The following is a 17,227-nucleotide window of genomic DNA, read 5'->3' as shown; positions in this document are numbered from 1 at the left end:
ATGTGTATCACAAAAATAAGAGAAAATTTGTCTCGAAAGCAGAATCTAGCATGTTCAGAGAAAATCTTCTTACGTGTAGGATTAAGGAATGATAAAAAGTAGTTTCATTGGGACAATGATAAGAAAAATTGCGAAAATAAACCAAACAACGCACGAACATCACCTCATGCAACGACAGCCTCGTGACATACGACGCGACTAGTCAACATGCAAACATGTCGCGCTACTCGACTTCTGCGCACAGCGCGCGAAATAAAGATACATATTTACAAGCAGGCTATTTCGTTGCATGTGGTTATGTGGAGCCTCCCGGTCTGTAACGACCGTCCCACCCGTTCTACTAGGGGCTAGAGTTCATTGCTGTGCCCGGATATGTTGCTACATAGTGACCATCGGTGACTGCAAGGGGATGATAGACGAGGAAACTGCGATTTCGTACGCCGATTTCTGGTACAATTGTCGATGTGTATGCAAATAGAATTCAGCAAGATTGATAGACGTGCTGTAAGGTGAGGTGTGCGTGCATTTCAGATAGATAGTGTGCAAGGGTGAATGTGCTGAATCTGTGCTCGAACAAAGTGACTTCAAATAGACTTCTCAGTTTTAGATGAGTTATCTTCAGATACTTTGTAAACGAGCATTTCAAAAGTATTCTATCAGCTACCATGTCATGATTTGTTTCAAAACGGCAGGTTAGATTTCGATGTAGGATTGCAAACATGTTAGTGACAAATGAAGAAAATAATGCATTGAACAAAAGATGAAAAGATATACCTTTGAAGGGATTCTCCGGCAGTCTGTTGCTCCTGAGGATCACTGCTCTGCAATCCATGAGCAATATCTCGCATCTGCATGTGACGTTGATCGCACTGTTGTTTTAATCTTCGGTAGTTCAGTTGTTTCAATAGATCCTTCGGTATGTCAGTTTCGCTTAGCAACCGTTTGTATGTCAGATTCCGCATTCCGAAAGCATCATACTGCGACACCGGTGATTGATTTCCCGTACTGAAGTCTTTGATGTTGTACTGCAAGTCTTCCATCTCAGAAGTAACAATGCCATTTTCGAGGAACTCGCGGAAATCATGTTCAGATATTAGTGAATGATGATTTTTTGAAACCCCCAGCGGGCTGCTGAAGTTGCGAGCTCGAGCCTGTTCGATTTCATCATAGAAACGGTTGCGAAATTCTCTGATCACTTTTTTCTGCCGAAGATACTCACAATCCATCAACTGGCCGTCACTGGTGTAGATCATTTGGATGAAACTTCGACCGTCAGACAGTTGCCATAAGCTGAGCGTTTTACTGTGGAGAAAATAAAAGTAACGAATATGTTAGATTTGTCAACAGCATTAACGCGTAAGATGTTTAGATTGGAAAACAGTACATTGTCAAATCACAGAGAACAGAGATCCAAGCAGGAAGCTCAACGTGTGTAAGAAATTGAACGGTTGTTTGGCAAAGTGATCACCAAGTATCAATTTGCCTATAGAGGCGCTTTGAGCAGCCCAGCAATAGTTAATGGACTCTTGCGTTCGAGACTGCATACAATGGTAATTCATGCGTGCAAAATCGTACGCAACCGTTATTTTAAACATTTTTTTTTATTTCTGGATGAGCGTAAACATCTTCTGCAAGTATGCGAACTATCAGAATCCAAGTATTGTTGTTTGTTACAATTCGCATGTACTTTTTCCAAACAATTGATTGATCACAGCTGTACGGTGAAACTCAAAATCTGTTTCAGACACACAAAGAAAACTTCTCGAATCGCTTGAACATTTATTTTTAAACTCGACCAAGCAACAGCCGCTATTCGGTTACTGAAAACTGTTGTCGGAGACACCCATAAATTGGCAAATCAAACTCAAGTTTCGTTTTATTTTTGCTATCTTAGCATTGGCAGTCCCTTTTGAAACATAAACGAGATCGTTTAACCACAGCTAGCAACTGTTCCAGATTCACCCGTTCAACCACACGGTGGCAAGTCCATGACCGATGGCAGTCGTATCAAGTTTAACCTCGCCGCACCGAGTGGCGACCCGACTCGTTGACAAGTTGTCATAAATTAGTCTGATAAATTCGTATGAGTCGCAACTCGATGCGAGCATTCCCCGTAGGAAAGCAGATTTGGATATTATGATGACGAGAGAACTTTAAATTTGTGAATGGCAATCATACCGCTTACTGCCAAGCACGTGACTTTGACTCGATACTCGTGCGGGACGTTGACTGTCTATATTAACGACCGAGAGTCTAAATTTAAGACACGCCAAGTAGTGATAGTTTTACTGCTAAACTGAATACCAGCACGTGAAAACGTCGGTGGGTCTGATACACACCTGATTTATTTACGTTCCAGCGAATAAAACGTGACATACTGGTGCCAGCTATTAAAAAGTGGTAAAAACAGTATAGTGGGTCGGGGATCTCTCATCAGTATCAGGTATAGTGTTTCACAACCGATCTGCCTAGCGCAGGCCTTCCACCGGTTTTGACAACCACCTCAGATCGATTGGACGCACACATTTTTTTTTAAATTTTACTTTCTAGTACATAACAGTTGTTGTCTTCCCCACTTGTCAGTTGGCAAAATTTTCAGTTCTATAATTAAACACTGGGTGTACGGCAGAACGGCGAGGAGAAGGTGGGTTTGTCCGTCTGCCGTTGGATACACTCTGTAGCAACTGGTGGGGCCGTCATGCTTGGGTAGCTTTTATTTTGTGTTCCTCTTTTGAGCTCATTTTCGGACCATCGTACGATATTTTGTGACGTCACGGTTTTTTTGCTTCGTCTGTTTCTCATGGCAAACTTTGCTACCGTTGTGTTACCACCACGATCGCACAGATCATGCCGTCAGCGATCGTACGATGTTGGAATGCTCTCTTCTCTTCAGGCGCTATTTTGCTTATTTTTCATTTACTCTTATTGATCGCTAGGTAATTTTTTTTCAGAATTTAGTATCGCATAGTGATAATGCTGTTTCATTTTTCAACATTTTTAGTTTGAAAACCCTATACATGACATATATGCGCTAATGTATGTCCTAAAACTCTATTCAAATTCCAGAAAATGAAGACAAGTTATTCAACGGAAAGTTCCCTAATAGATCCAACAAGAACAAAAATAAACTAAACTCTATCCGATATAGTAAAATTTTCATCATTCCAAAATTTACAAAAGGCGGTCTATCTTTCAAACTTTATCCTAACCCTACTGGCTAACAAGTTAGCTACTTCCGATTCTAACTAATAATCGCCACTTTAAAAAAGCTAAATCGAGAATTTAGCAGGTCAAATTCAAGGTGACCAGGTATGCTGTTCCATCAAATCCGAACTAATAGCGTTTTCGTTTTCAACGGTGGCACTACATCGGTGTAGGATAGAAAAGGATGCCTTGATTACAGTGTATCGCTAAAAACAAAAACGGCATTCGTTTCACGTTTTCAACAAACTTAAACAATGATGTTTAAAACAAGTCGCATTGAAAACAGCCTTCAACCTTTTATCGGAAGTCGTCAAAAGTGTTCAGTGGCAGTGGTAGGACCTGGGATAGAAATCACCGAAAAAAGCAGAACTCATTTTCGCGGTGCTCTTTTCGGTTTACACTGAAAGACATTCAACTAGTTCCTTCGATTGTTAGCAAAGGTAGACCAACATGTCCATTCGTGTGTATTCACGGGATGATGTGAGAGAGCGTAAATTTAAAATGCAAAAAGGGACAACCTAATCGGATTTGTTCTAAGTTGGTTCCATTTCCGCACTACTCCGTTTGCGGTTTCTAGCCGTGTCGTACAAATAAACATTTCGACACCTTCGACAAGTCCCTCACATGCGCTGTTGGTTGTAAACTAAAATCACAGCAAAACGGATTCAACGCTCGTCATAACATCAAGTGAGCAGAACCCGCTAACAAGTCGGACAGAGTATGTCAGCTCAACCATCAACTGCTAGGTCCATCGAATCTTTTCGAAGAATAAGCTGTTTGTGTGAGGGACATAAGCTTGCTAATATTTGATTGTTGCTACCACTCTACCGTCGGATCACACACGTTTCGCCGCAAACTTTGTTGGCTGCAGGCTGGGGGAATCAACCCAATTGCTTTTAAGGGAACAATAAAAATCGTCGCTGAACTTTCACCCGTCCAACAAGTGGATGCCAGACCCTCGCAACGAACCGTCATCATCACAGGAACAGGGGATTGAATCGTGGTCAGCACATTTGTGCGGTTGAATCAATTTTCATATGTCTCAAACGCTGTAGGTAGCGAAAAATTTAAGACCATTGATTTTTTTTCGTTCCAAGCTACATCTTTCGAGCAACGACGGCGTCCGCCCAACTACAGCGTGCCACAAACGAACCCAATCTGCCTACGTTCGCAAAACTGGTCCGAAAATCGCTTTACTTTCTTGTGCTTGAGCGTTCCCTTTACTTCCCGTTCAATGATGATCACGTTTGCCAGCGTGTAACCCGATGGAATCCCACGAATGCACCGTGGACATGGACGGCCGCGTCTGTCGTGCTAGGTGCTATAAAACAAAATTGTAACTGCACGAGATCAATCAATTAAACGAGCTGTGGAAAATCGATGTTCAACTGGACTCACCGGCGAACGTGGAAGCCCATAAATATGTTCAACATTGAATTGCGAGGCGACAAATATGCATTCAAAACCACCCCGGCCACAGTGACGGTTGGAATTTGAATATCCGAAAGTGTAGTCATGTTGCGGCTTTTGTAAGATAATAAATAACATTAGTTTATAGACCTCAACTGCCAAGCCAGTGAAAGGGTCCGAGACAATTAAAATGATGCATCCTATCGAATCTATGTGAAGGAAAATCGACTCGAGGCAAATTTATGAGCGCTGAACTTCTTCAGGAAGCCATTAACCAGAGTAAAGATCGAAGAGCACGGCATGGTCTGCTTATCTTCTGATGATTTTTTTCCTATCAATTTATCATATTCTAAATTCAAATACATATCTAGCGGCATGATCGGATAAGCACCGCGAAAACGGCTCTACGATGTCAAAGTTATCTACTTTTGCTGAATCGTCTGATCGGAATTTTGAGAGCTCCAGGCCTCTCTGATGACCAAATTTTGTTTACCGAGAATTAATTGAGAAAGGAATGGAAGAATAGGTAGAAACCTAATACGAGCTAACCAGCAGCTTGGAAGATGTTTCAATACCGTGGGAGCACAATTATGAGTCACTCCTCGCATAATGAAAAAATAATGAAAAATAAAAAAACTGTACAATAGATTGTGTCAATCTCCGTTGCGTACGATATTGCATGCATGACGTACCACAGTACGAAAACTTGAGCACAAGTGGCTGTAAGCGCTCGAATCGTTTCCATAAGCTAGTTACTATTATGTAATAACTTTACAAAAGACAGCTGAAATTCATATGCACTTTTAAAACTGAATTTGTACGTCAGTCATTTGTATTTACAACTAATTTTTGATTGCATCTTCTGAATATTTTTGACATCGGTCTGAAAAATTTGAAAAATCATGGAACTTTGTTTCAAGAAGCCAGGACGGCATTTTCAATAGGCGCGAAAATAATGGAAAGTATGTGTCAACATTATGAGAATGTTTCAGGGTTTGTTTCGATACAATACCATTTAAAATATAGGCTTGAAATCGTTAACACTCATCACACTACAATACCGGAACTGGAAGTCAAATTCAGATAAAATATAACAGTCACTTTTGGGACTATAAGAACTTTCATTTGAATCTAATCCAATGCAAATCGATTTGACAATTTTTGTGAAATATTTGATTATTATTATTATTTTCGAAACTTCTGGAACCGAAAACTGAAAACCTGAGTAGTCACAGTCGGTTCAATTGAGATTCATTACATAACATAAAACGTCCGTTTGTCAACTTAGCTACAGAAGTACTTATCCGCTTCACAAGGAAAATTTGTGCTTGGTGAGTGCAAGGTAGGTGAACAGTTGTTGAGAAACATGTAAAACTTAAGGGGGGTTAGGGTCGAAATGATGAAAAAAACAAAATTTTTGCGAATTTTTTCAGGTTTATCGTGCAATAAAATAAATTTAAATGTTTTGCTAAATAAAAAGCATTATTACAACATTTTGTAATTTTTTTTTTTTTCCATAAATACGTTTATTTCATAGGCAATATACATAAGTTTTTCTTCGCCGTGGCATCCACAATACATAGTAGTTTAAACCTAATACATTTCGAATATCATATTAGTATGTTGGTACTCATTAGTTAATCTAAACACTGTTTTTATCAAGCGAGTTGCTATTTTAAATTACATTAAATAAAATACATTTATTTTGTACATGATCTTATAACTATTTCAGGATTGTTTGTATCAGTTCACCACTTATATTCAATATCCTATAGTTGGCTATTGGTTGAACTCATGGAAGAGAAAACAGTTTAACATAAAATAAAATTTAAATTGGAACTCCAATGGATTTAATGAAATGATAAAGAAGTTTCATGTATGGAAGGTCACGACAAGCAAGAATGTCGCGAACTGGGACATTGGATAGTCTACCTTGGGTACGCAAGGAATTTATTAGTTGAGATCTGACATCACGAAACTCCACGCATGTCCAAACAACATGGTCAATATCGCGGTAACCTTCGCCGCAAGCACAATGATTAGTCTCGGAAAGTCCAATTCGAAGGAGATGTGCATCTAACGTGTAGTGATTGGACATGAGTCTGGACATCACACGAATGAAATCCCTACTCACATCCAGTCCCCTGAACCATGCCTTTGTCGATATTTTAGGAATAATTGAGTGCATCCACCGACCCAGATCATCTTTATCCCAAGAAGCTTGCCAGCTGGCAAGTGTTCTTTGGCGAGACGCGCTATAGAATTCGTTGAAAGCAATCGGTCTCTCATAAATTTCACCCTCAATAGCACCACGTTTGGCTAAAATATCGGCTCTTTCATTGCCTGGAATGGAGCAATGAGCCGGAACCCAAACTATTGTGATTAGATAATTATTATTCAATATGTCGTTCAGACACTGTTTTATTTTACCCAAGAAAAACGGTTCATTTTTGCCAGCAGCGTTTGAGCGAATGGCTTCAATTGCACTCAGACTATCTGTGAAGAGGAAATAATGGTTTGGAGATAATGTGACGATTACATTCAAGCTATAATGAACTGCTGCTAACTCTGCTATATAAACAGATGCAGGTTCTTGAAGCTTGAATGAGGCCGAAACATTATTGTTGAACATACCAAACCCTGTCGCTTCTTCCATTCGCGATCCGTCCGTGTAAAACATTTTCTCAGAGTTAATATGCCTGAACTTACTTGAAAATATTTTTGGGATTTCCATAGAGCGTAGGTGGTCCGGGATTCCACGCACTTCGCGCTGCATGGATGTGTCGAAAAATAAAGTTGAGTCAGGTACATTTAGGAGGCTGACACGGATAGGAATATATCTTGAAGGGTTGATTTCCTGTGACATATGGTTAAAATATACTGTCATGAATTTTGTTTGAGATCGAAGCTCGACTAGTCGTTCGAAATTATTAATTACCATGGGATTCAGCACATCACATCTTATTAGCAGGCGTGATGAAAGCTCCCAAAATCGATCTTTTAATGGAAGAACTCCCGCCAGAACTTCAAGACTCATTGTATGTGTCGAATGCATGCAGCCTAAAGCAATTCGCAAACAACGGTACTGAATTCGCTCAAGTTTGATAATATGAGAATTTGCAGCGGAACGAAAACAAACGCATCCATATTCCATCACTGAAAGTATCGTTGTCTGATACAATTTTATTAGATCTTGCGGATGAGCACCCCACCAAGACCCTGTTATTGTTCGAAGAAAATTTACTCTTTGTTGGCATTTCGTTATCAGATACCTAATGTGTCCTCCCCACGTGCATTTGGAATCAAACCACACCCCGAGGTATTTGAAAGTCAAAACCTGTTCGATTATTCTTCCCATCATATGAAGCTGAAGTTGCGCGGGATCATGCTTTTTTGAAAAGACGACCAGCTCTGTTTTCTCCGCAGAGAATTCGATACCAAGATGAACAGCCCAAACGGACAATTTATCTAAGGTATCTTGCAATGGTTTTTGCAGATCAATAGCTTTGGATCCAGTAACTGAAACCACGCCATCATCTGCCAATTGTCTTAGTGTACATGGGGTTACTAGACAGCTGTCAATGTCATTCACGTAAAAATTATAGAGGAGCGGACTGAGGCATGAGCCTTGCGGGAGACCCATGTAGCTAATTCTGATTGTTGCCAAATCGCCATGTGAAAATGCATGCGTTTCTCTGACAAAAGGTTGTGCAAATAATTATTTATAACCGCTGGGAGTCCATGTTGGTGGAGCTTGTCTGAAAGAACATCAATGGAAACTGAATCAAATGCTCCTTTAATGTCTAAAAATACAGATGCCATTTGTTGCTTTTGAGCGAAGGCAATTTGGATGTCAGACGAAAGTAATGCAAGGCAATCATTCGTCCCTTTATTTCTACGGAAGCCAAACTGAGTATCTGACAACAAACCGTTCGTCTCGACCCAAGTGTCGAGACGTCGTAGAATAATTTTTTCGAACAATTTTCTGATGCAGGACAACATCGCAATGGGTCTATATGAGTTGTGATTGGAAGCTGGTTTCCCCGGCTTTTGAATGGCGATAACTTTCACTTGTCTCCAGTCAGGTGGAACAATATTTTGCTCAAGAAACTTGTTGAACAATTCCAACAAACGTCTTTTTGCGAGGTCGGGCAGATTCTTCACCAAGTTGAATTTAATTCTGTCCAATCCAGGAGCGTTATTGTTACAAGACATGAGTGCTATGGAAAATTCCATCATTGAAAAGGGGCTATCAATGGAATCATCATTTGAAGAAGACTCCCTAACAATGCTATGCGTAGGAACGGAATCTGGACAAACTTTCCTCGCAAAATCAAATATCCATCGATTCGAGTACTCCTCACTCTCATTTCCTACGTTACGATTCCTCATTCGTCTGGCCGTATTCCAAAGAGTGCTCATTGAGGTTTCTCTTGACAAACCTTCCACAAAATGTCTCCAATAGCTGCATTTCTTAACCCGAAGTATGTTCTTGTACTTGGTTTCTAAAACCAAGAATTTTTCAAAATTCTGAGGAGTTCCTCCTCCTCGTTTTAAAAACGTCTTGAAAGCATTTTGTTTCGCGTGTTTAGCATCTGAGCACTCTTTGTCCCACCAAGGATTTGGAGGTCTTCTGTTAGACGATGGACCAAGAAATCGTTTGGTTTGGGCTTGTTCTGCGGCCTCCAGAATCGAACAAACGAGGAAGTCATATTCTTCAAGTGGGGGAAGCTCTTCCATTGAAGTTAAGACACTTGAAATATTACTTTGGTATTTAATCCAGTCAATATTTTTTGTCAAATCATATGGAATATTAACTGAATTAGCAATGCCTTTGTTACTGCTAATTGAGATGATGATTGGTAAATGATCGCTACCATGTAAATCAGGAAATACTTTCCAGGTGCAATCTAGTCGAATTGAAGTCGAACAAAGAGATAAATCTAATGCACTTGGACGTGCAGGAGGTCTTGGGATCCGTGTCATGCTACCCATATTTAGTACCGTCATGCTAAAATTGTCGCAAATATTATATATTAGAGATGATCTGCTATCATTGTAAACGGAACCCCACATCATTCCGTGCGAATTGAAATCTCCTAAAATCAAACGTGGAGCAGGAAGGGCTTCGACAATTTCATTAAGCTGTCGTTGTCCAACTTGAGCTCTTGGAGGAATATATACCGAAGCAATGCAAATGTCCTTTCCTTTAATGTTTATTTGACAAGCAACAACTTCTATACTAGAAGTCGAAGGAATGTTTAATCTATAAAAGGAATAACATTTCTTAATTCCTAAAAGCACTCCACCATACGGGGAGTCTCTGTCGAGACGTATAATGTTAAAGTCATTAAAATTTAAGGCTATGTTTGATGTAAGCCATGTTTCGCACAAAGCAAATACATCACATTTTTGACTATGCAACAAAACTTTAAATGAATCAAGTTTTGGCATGATGCTTCGACAATTCCACTGCAGGACAGTGATTGAATCATTTGCGGCGGATGATAAATTATCCATCAAATGATACAAAACCTGTAAGAGCTGGCCATTGAGCTGATAACTGTTTCAAAAAAGTTCTAGCTATTGGAAGGAATGCTGTTATGATGGTCTTTAGAGGTTCAGAAATATTGAATGCAGCGAAAATCCATTCTACAATTTCCGAAAATTTCAGTAATCCTGTTGGTGAATGTGAAATGGAGCCCACTGGATTATTGTCTTTTCTTGAGCTAGTTCCTGGATTGGTTTGTGAATTTGACAAACCAGGAGGCACAGTTTTTGGTTTTAAATTTGGCTTTTTAGCTTTAACACGGGGATCTTTTTTTGAAGGTATAATTTTAGGTGTCTTTTTTGGTATTTTGTGGTTTGTTAATCTCCTCTTAACAGACCCTTGAGGAGTGACAAACGAGGTATCTTCACTATTTCCGTCAGAGTCAGATTCCTCTGGCTCCGCAAGATTTGAAAAACCGTTTTCGGTTTCCAAAGGGGAGACATGTATGACCGTTTTGAGCATTTCTGCATATGTGCGCTTAGACCGTGCTTTTAAAGAAAGCTTCATTTTGTCTTTACGCAGCTTAAATGCAGCGCACACTGAAAGATCATCATGAGGGCTTTCCCCACAATAAACACATTTTTCAACATCTTTATCGCAAAGATTATCCTTATGAGGCCCTTGACATTTGATACATTTGGACTTATTACTACAGTAAGTAGCTGTATGTCCGAATTTTTTACAGTTCGTGCAATTCATAACATGCGGTACGAAAAGCCGAACAGGAAGACGAATTTTATCGATATAGACATGGCTAGGCAATGCAGATCCGGCAAATGTTACGCGAAACGAATCTGAGGGACGATAAGACTTTTTTCCATCGACAATAGATGCTGAGTACAATTGTTTGCACTCGAGTATCTTAACTCCCTCAAGCATGGAGTTTTTAAAACGGCCAACTCCATTTTTAAGTAAATCATCTGCTGTCAGACTTGCTTCAGTCACAACACCGTCAATTTCTACCTCCTTCGATGGAATGTAAACTCGATATTCAATAGCAAATAATTTACAGGTTACAATATCGTTTGCCTGTTTCAAGTCGTTAACTACAACTCGAATTTTATCTCTATTAACCTTACAGATTTCTTTAACTTCAGAGAAATGTGATGTCAAATCCTTTGTAATTTGCATCAAGTTTAAAATCTTTTCTTTTTTTCGAAGATAGACTATCCATGGCCCAGTGGTACCCTGTGGATAATGTTTAGCCCTCGGAGTATTTAAACTTTTACTAGTATCCGGAATCGGATTCGGATGATCTTCCATGAGATCATCCATTACATTAAATTTTTTTTGTAAATTAATAATACCAAAATAAAAACTTATGTTTAGTAAAATTTCAGATATAAGAAATAAAAAATAAATTAAATTAAATCTACCTTGTAGCTGATGTCTCTGTTCCTTTATCGTGAAGAACGACGTGAAGCTCTTCCAACGATTTCCAATTGGCAGTCTTTTGCTGTTTCCAATTGGCAGTCTTCTGTCGTTTACTGCTATCTCAGTTGCTCTGCCGTCGTTGTGAACACCACTGCACTTGCTGTACCTGACCCCAGGTACAGTGCTTTTGCTCTTGGTGGCGATCAAATGCGATGCTTGCAGTGTAGCACCTCGCGATATATGCCGTCTCTTTTGATCCTACGCAGCGTACAAATTCTGGTACCTGGTAGATCAGCACTGGGTTGCTTTAGCACCTCTGTGCCTTTGCACCCCTTCGTCTTCGCACCTTTATGCGATGGCACCTCTGTGACTCGTCACTTCTATGCTCTCGCACCTCTGTGTCTCTACACCTCTGTGCGTATGAACGGGATGGCCTTCGTTGCTAGCTTTCCAGTCGGGAAACGCCCCGAATATTGCGTTTGCTATGGGCAGTTTAACTACCTGAAGCTTAGAATTGTCTCGGTAGCAGCCGTTAACTCACGAGCCAGTACAATCGAAACACAACCTCTTCGCTTGAATGGTTTTTACTGAATGAACATTTTGTAATATTTTGTAGAAAAATATTGAGAAATAAGACGGTGAAGAGGAATTTTTGAGAACGCTTCTTAAAAATCATGATTTGCGGTGTCCAAGTATGTGTAAAATTTGAAAAAAATTGCTGCAGTAGTTTTTGAATGACGATGGACATGGAATTTCAAAACGTTTGCTTTCGAGAAAAATACGTTTAAAGTTTTTTGTCTATAAAATCAATGGAAACAATTGATTACTCAAAGGAGCCCGTAGGGTCTAAGATTTAGAAAAAAACATATTTTTACCTTTTTTTATAAATATAAAAAATAGGTATAGAATTCGCTCAAACTTTAGAAAAATTTTCCGAGGCCCGGAGGGCCGAATGTCATATACCAATCGATTCAGCTCGACGAACTGAGCAAATGTCCGCGTGTGTGTGTGTGTGTGAGTGTATGTGTGTGTGTCTGTATGTGTGTTGTCAACTAAGATGGCTGGACCGATTTTGATCAAACTAGTCGCAAATGAAAGGTTTCCCCGTCACCCAGAACGCTATTAAATGGTTTTGAGATCGGATGTTCACTTTTTGAGTTATACGAAGTTTTATGTCAAAATTTGACAGTATCTGTCACAATTGACCTTGAAAACAGAATGCATTTTCAGACTTAGATTCCGCACGGTAATACCTATCCAACAAGCCATAGATTGTTAAAATCCGTCCATTTTTAACGGAGATATCGAAATTTTTGTGTAGGCGACTTTTTCCTCTATTCCAGCAGTAGAAGTTTTGAGCGCTGTCTGGCAAAGAAATGCTTGGGAGTAACATAAAATACGATTTTTTATACTGTTACATACATTTGTTTCTATGTACCAAAAAGACTGTGTACAGCATCCCTTTTTGTGACATTTTGTGTCGGACCGATTTTAGCACGGTTCGTTTTTGGCAACATAATCGTTCGAATATGCCATATGTAAACCAGATGATGGCAGAATTTACGGGTTTAAAGCAATTCCATAATTATATTGATTTAAACTACTTACAGCAATAAATGCTAGAAGAACATAACAGCCATATACCATTCGAATCAGTTTGTCGAAATCAGCAAATGCGTGTGTGATAAATAATTTCACTCAATTTTTTTTGGAGATGACTACACCGTTTTCTACAAACTCGGATTCATATGAAAAGTGGTATACTCCCAAACAAGGTTCCTGAATTATGTTTGCTTCCGACATCTGGTTCCGGAACTACAGGATGATATGTGAAACGAAATTAAAACTGTGTAACTCATTTTTCTCGTAGATGGCTGAACCGATCTAAGATTCAAATGTAATCTAAGAATCATCTAAGATTCAAATGAAAAGTTTTAAGATTCTATAAAACATCTTGTTTTTCAGTCAGATCCAACCTCCGGTTTCGAAGATACAGGGTGATTAGTATAAAAATGTGCATTTCACATACATTAATCAGGTTTATCGGGTCAGCAGATTTGAATAGTCGATAACCAAATAAACTGATTTCATTTTTGGTTGTATTCAGTTTTCGTTTCGGAAGGCACCCAAAAATTAAATTCGCACTACGATTCCGCAAAGATGTCTACATTGATTTTCACACATTTTGAAACAAATGTAAACTATACAGCTACTCAGGTGAATTTATCTGACTTCGGCTACACCGAATTTCGAATTCCTGTTCCAGTATTGAATCGTTTCTCAAAGCTGAATCGTTTTCTCAAAAAAAGCCAAATCGAATTTTAGAAACAAAAGTTCAAATTAAAAAATCCAATTTTATCCAATTCTGACTTCCGATTCTGGAATTACAGGTGATGAATTTATAAAATTCAAAGCGATATAGAAGATGGCATTCCCGAAAAGCTCTAAAGTTGGACTCAAAAATATTGCAATTTATTAGTCATATGGCCATACGAATCGGTTTGGGTTATGCTGGTTCCTGAATACCGACTCTGGAAGTTCCTTAAATTACCCTTAACTGTAAAGTGGAAATTACTTCGACATATCATGGAATGTTTAATCGATTGTTACACTTTGATATTCAAATTCGATCCGATTTGCAGTTTCGACATTGCAGAGTAATGAGTGATTCAAATCTCAAAGTGCCACTTAAACGACGGACATTAGAATAATGTCATGAAAACTGAAACACCGAAGAATATTCATGCAAATATTCACCGAAGAATATTCATGCAAAACACATGCGGAGTGATAAAAAAAGGTATCATCTCACTGCTAGGTGGATTAAGCACGTTTTTATTTTATAATTTGTTATAATGAAACATTCCAAGAATGTTTTGTCAAGTTTTTAAGTCAACCAGAAATCTTGGACCTGTGCGTGAAGCTCTTACTTCTTCGCAGTATGAGATAAGCAAAGATAATGAACCATAACTTGCTGAATTTTGTTCCGAACAACTTGAAAATATCACAGAATATTCTTGAAATGTTTTACTATAAGAAACCGTTCGAGTTGAACGAATCGTCGCACAAAGCATAACAAGCAAAACCGACACATAGAAATCAGGAATATTTCTTTGAATGAGCGCAGTAGGCTTACCACACGTTCTGCTGGCTTGTAAAAAAGAGACTCTTACTGATTCGTAATGAATTTGTGAATATATCCTAATTCAATATTTACTGTTATGGATTCATATTACACTAGAATATCAATAGTATTTATAAATCACTAATATGAGATTATATATGCATATGTATTGACAAACATGCTAACAATGTATATGCCTAAATTTAGTAGCAAGTATAGATTCTCCTTCTAAAGAACGATTGAAAATAAGAAAACATGCAAGTATTTTCGATATCTTTACCAGTACCAAATAGTAATTCACTGCATGAGCTCGGTCAAGTTTCATTATCGATTAAAAAACTTCAAATCAGAAATTACTGGACCTTCACTAGGCAACGAAAATAATTATACCAAATAAATACATTTTCCGTTAACGTATATATTTTTTAATTGTTATGTCGGCTACAATATGCAGTAATATCTTTTATATGATATTACACAACAAAGTAACAAACTAGCGTTATAAAAATCAGTTACCTTAGGAAATGAACGATTTCTTATAATACCCATTTTATAGTACTCAACTCGTTATTATTTCACCACAAAATCCAATGCATAAATTTGAAACCATCACAGTGAAACGTAACAGTAACCGTTTCTACATTTCGAAACCAATTACGACTCGGCAAAGAAAAATTTCAAAATCCTAAGAATATTTAGCTGTGATAAATTTAATTGCGAAAACTTAAGTGTTTTGGTTTTTCAAAATGTCGACTAATTTCACTTTAATTATCCATTTCACTTTAATTAGCCATTAATTTTAGCCATTCTTTATTTTTAGGATTCTTAGTGTCAACTTAGAAGATCAGTTGTAATGATTTTCAAAAAATGATGCTGTTTAGGAGATGATTTCGGTATGTTTTTGAAGGTTTAGTATGTTTTTGCTAGAATGTTTTTCAACCATAAATCCATCCGTAAAAAGATGATTGAAACATTCAGTAAGCGAAAATTAAACATTACCCGAGTTACTGTAAATATTTTTACTTTAAATGGAAAAATGCGTTATTTTTCACCTTGGCGAAAACAATTCTTTCAATAGGCAAGCGTGAAAATCATATCAACAGGAGATTGATAATCGTGGAATAACTGTACTTCAGGCGATCATCCACTATCGATCGCTTTTTCTTCCACGATAAAGATCATCAACAGATTGCGCAACATAAAAAAGCGCTTTAATAGTCTAACAAATAGGATTAGACATTGTAATCTAATAAATTTCACTCGATTATGAGCTATAAACATGATAGGAGATGAAACAAATTTTATTAATTTTCCCCCTATTTCTTACCTCTTCAAGTCGTAGTTCGTAAAGATCGAAGCACTAGACAGTGCATTCATTCGAGATCGTCGGAGTGCCTGAGAGCCCGTTGAAAAGACGAAAGATAAGCAAGCTATAATCATATAATTTTTTCGATCACCGATAACTAGGCCAACAGATTGGATCCAATTTCGCAACAAATGCTTCCAACACCCACTCGACCGATGGATTTTTTCAATGTTTAGATAAAAGACGTAATCTAAACTCTTCTATTCTGAAGAGGTATTCCAGAGAAAAATTAATCATCACCAGTTGCAAGAAAAGTATAAGCATCATTTACATAATGAGCTCCAATCGTCGGCTAGAAGCCAAAGGGGGGTTGAGCATTCGGCAGTTTTGGAAAACTCACGTGCAACGTGTTCGATCCACTTTTGATGTGTGTTCCTTGGCCTGCATCTGCATACGATGATACACATATCGGCCTGGAGTTGATTGAGTTGCCGGTCGGCAGTCGCCCGTGCGGGAAGCAACTCTATTCTAGAGAAATGTGTATACACACACTGCATTCTTCAGATCGATGATTTAATTAATTGACTTAGCTGAAAGCGGTTCAGTTTACAACACCGGCGACTCGCGACGACGATCGGTGGGAAGTCAAAAAAGACTCCCGATTGTTTTTGTTTCCACATTCACATTCAGCTGAGGTCTGTGCTGTTCTGAAGTGGTAAAATTCCTATCAACTTGATGAAATAATAAACAAGATTTCCGAACCAATTCTGTCACATACGCCTAGTAACTCATATCCAACGTTAGTTAAGCTGGCGGTTTAGATTTTCAGCATTTGTTGCGTCTTTTAGAGAAAAGCGAGCGCTTGTTTATTTCTTTTAAGAATGCACTCAGCAGAAAAAAGACGGCGATCACGTGTTGTTTATGTTAGTAGGTATGGTAAAAAAAATACGAATCATCAATTATATAAATAATCCAAGTGGCAAATCAAACACATCAAAGATTACTTGTACAGATGCAGCAATATACAAGTCATAAAGCAAATTGATCTAGGTCAGAGTTTCCCACAAACGAGTGCATGTACAAATTAATACCCTTTTTGAAACACATTCGGATTTCGCTCTCTGTCCTCATGAAACTGAATTCGGAAACAACTCTATTCCCCCTAGCGCTGTTTCGTTCATTACATCTTGACATGCATTTATCCCTCGCACACCAATTGGCTCAATGTCAGTGTAATTATTTCGAATTAAATTAAGTG

General features: G+C 38.4%; 1 protein-coding gene across 5 annotated transcripts in view; it reads right to left on the bottom strand.

The window, feature by feature from the left end:
• LOC131439657 (uncharacterized) overlaps positions 1-17,227 on the bottom strand; it is a 56,173-nt gene that overhangs the window by 24,079 nt on the left and 14,867 nt on the right. For all 5 annotated transcript variants that reach the window (XM_058610949.1, XM_058610947.1, XM_058610946.1 and 2 more), the window contains exon 3: positions 775-1,302. In XM_058610949.1, the coding sequence (XP_058466932.1) occupies positions 775-1,302 (528 nt within the window). The remainder of the gene's footprint in view (positions 1-774; positions 1,303-17,227) is intronic.

Source organism: Malaya genurostris, chromosome 3 (genome assembly GCF_030247185.1).
Source record: "Malaya genurostris strain Urasoe2022 chromosome 3, Malgen_1.1, whole genome shotgun sequence".
NCBI lineage: Eukaryota > Metazoa > Arthropoda > Insecta > Diptera > Culicidae > Malaya > Malaya genurostris.
This window is presented reverse-complemented; position numbering and strand designations above follow the sequence as displayed.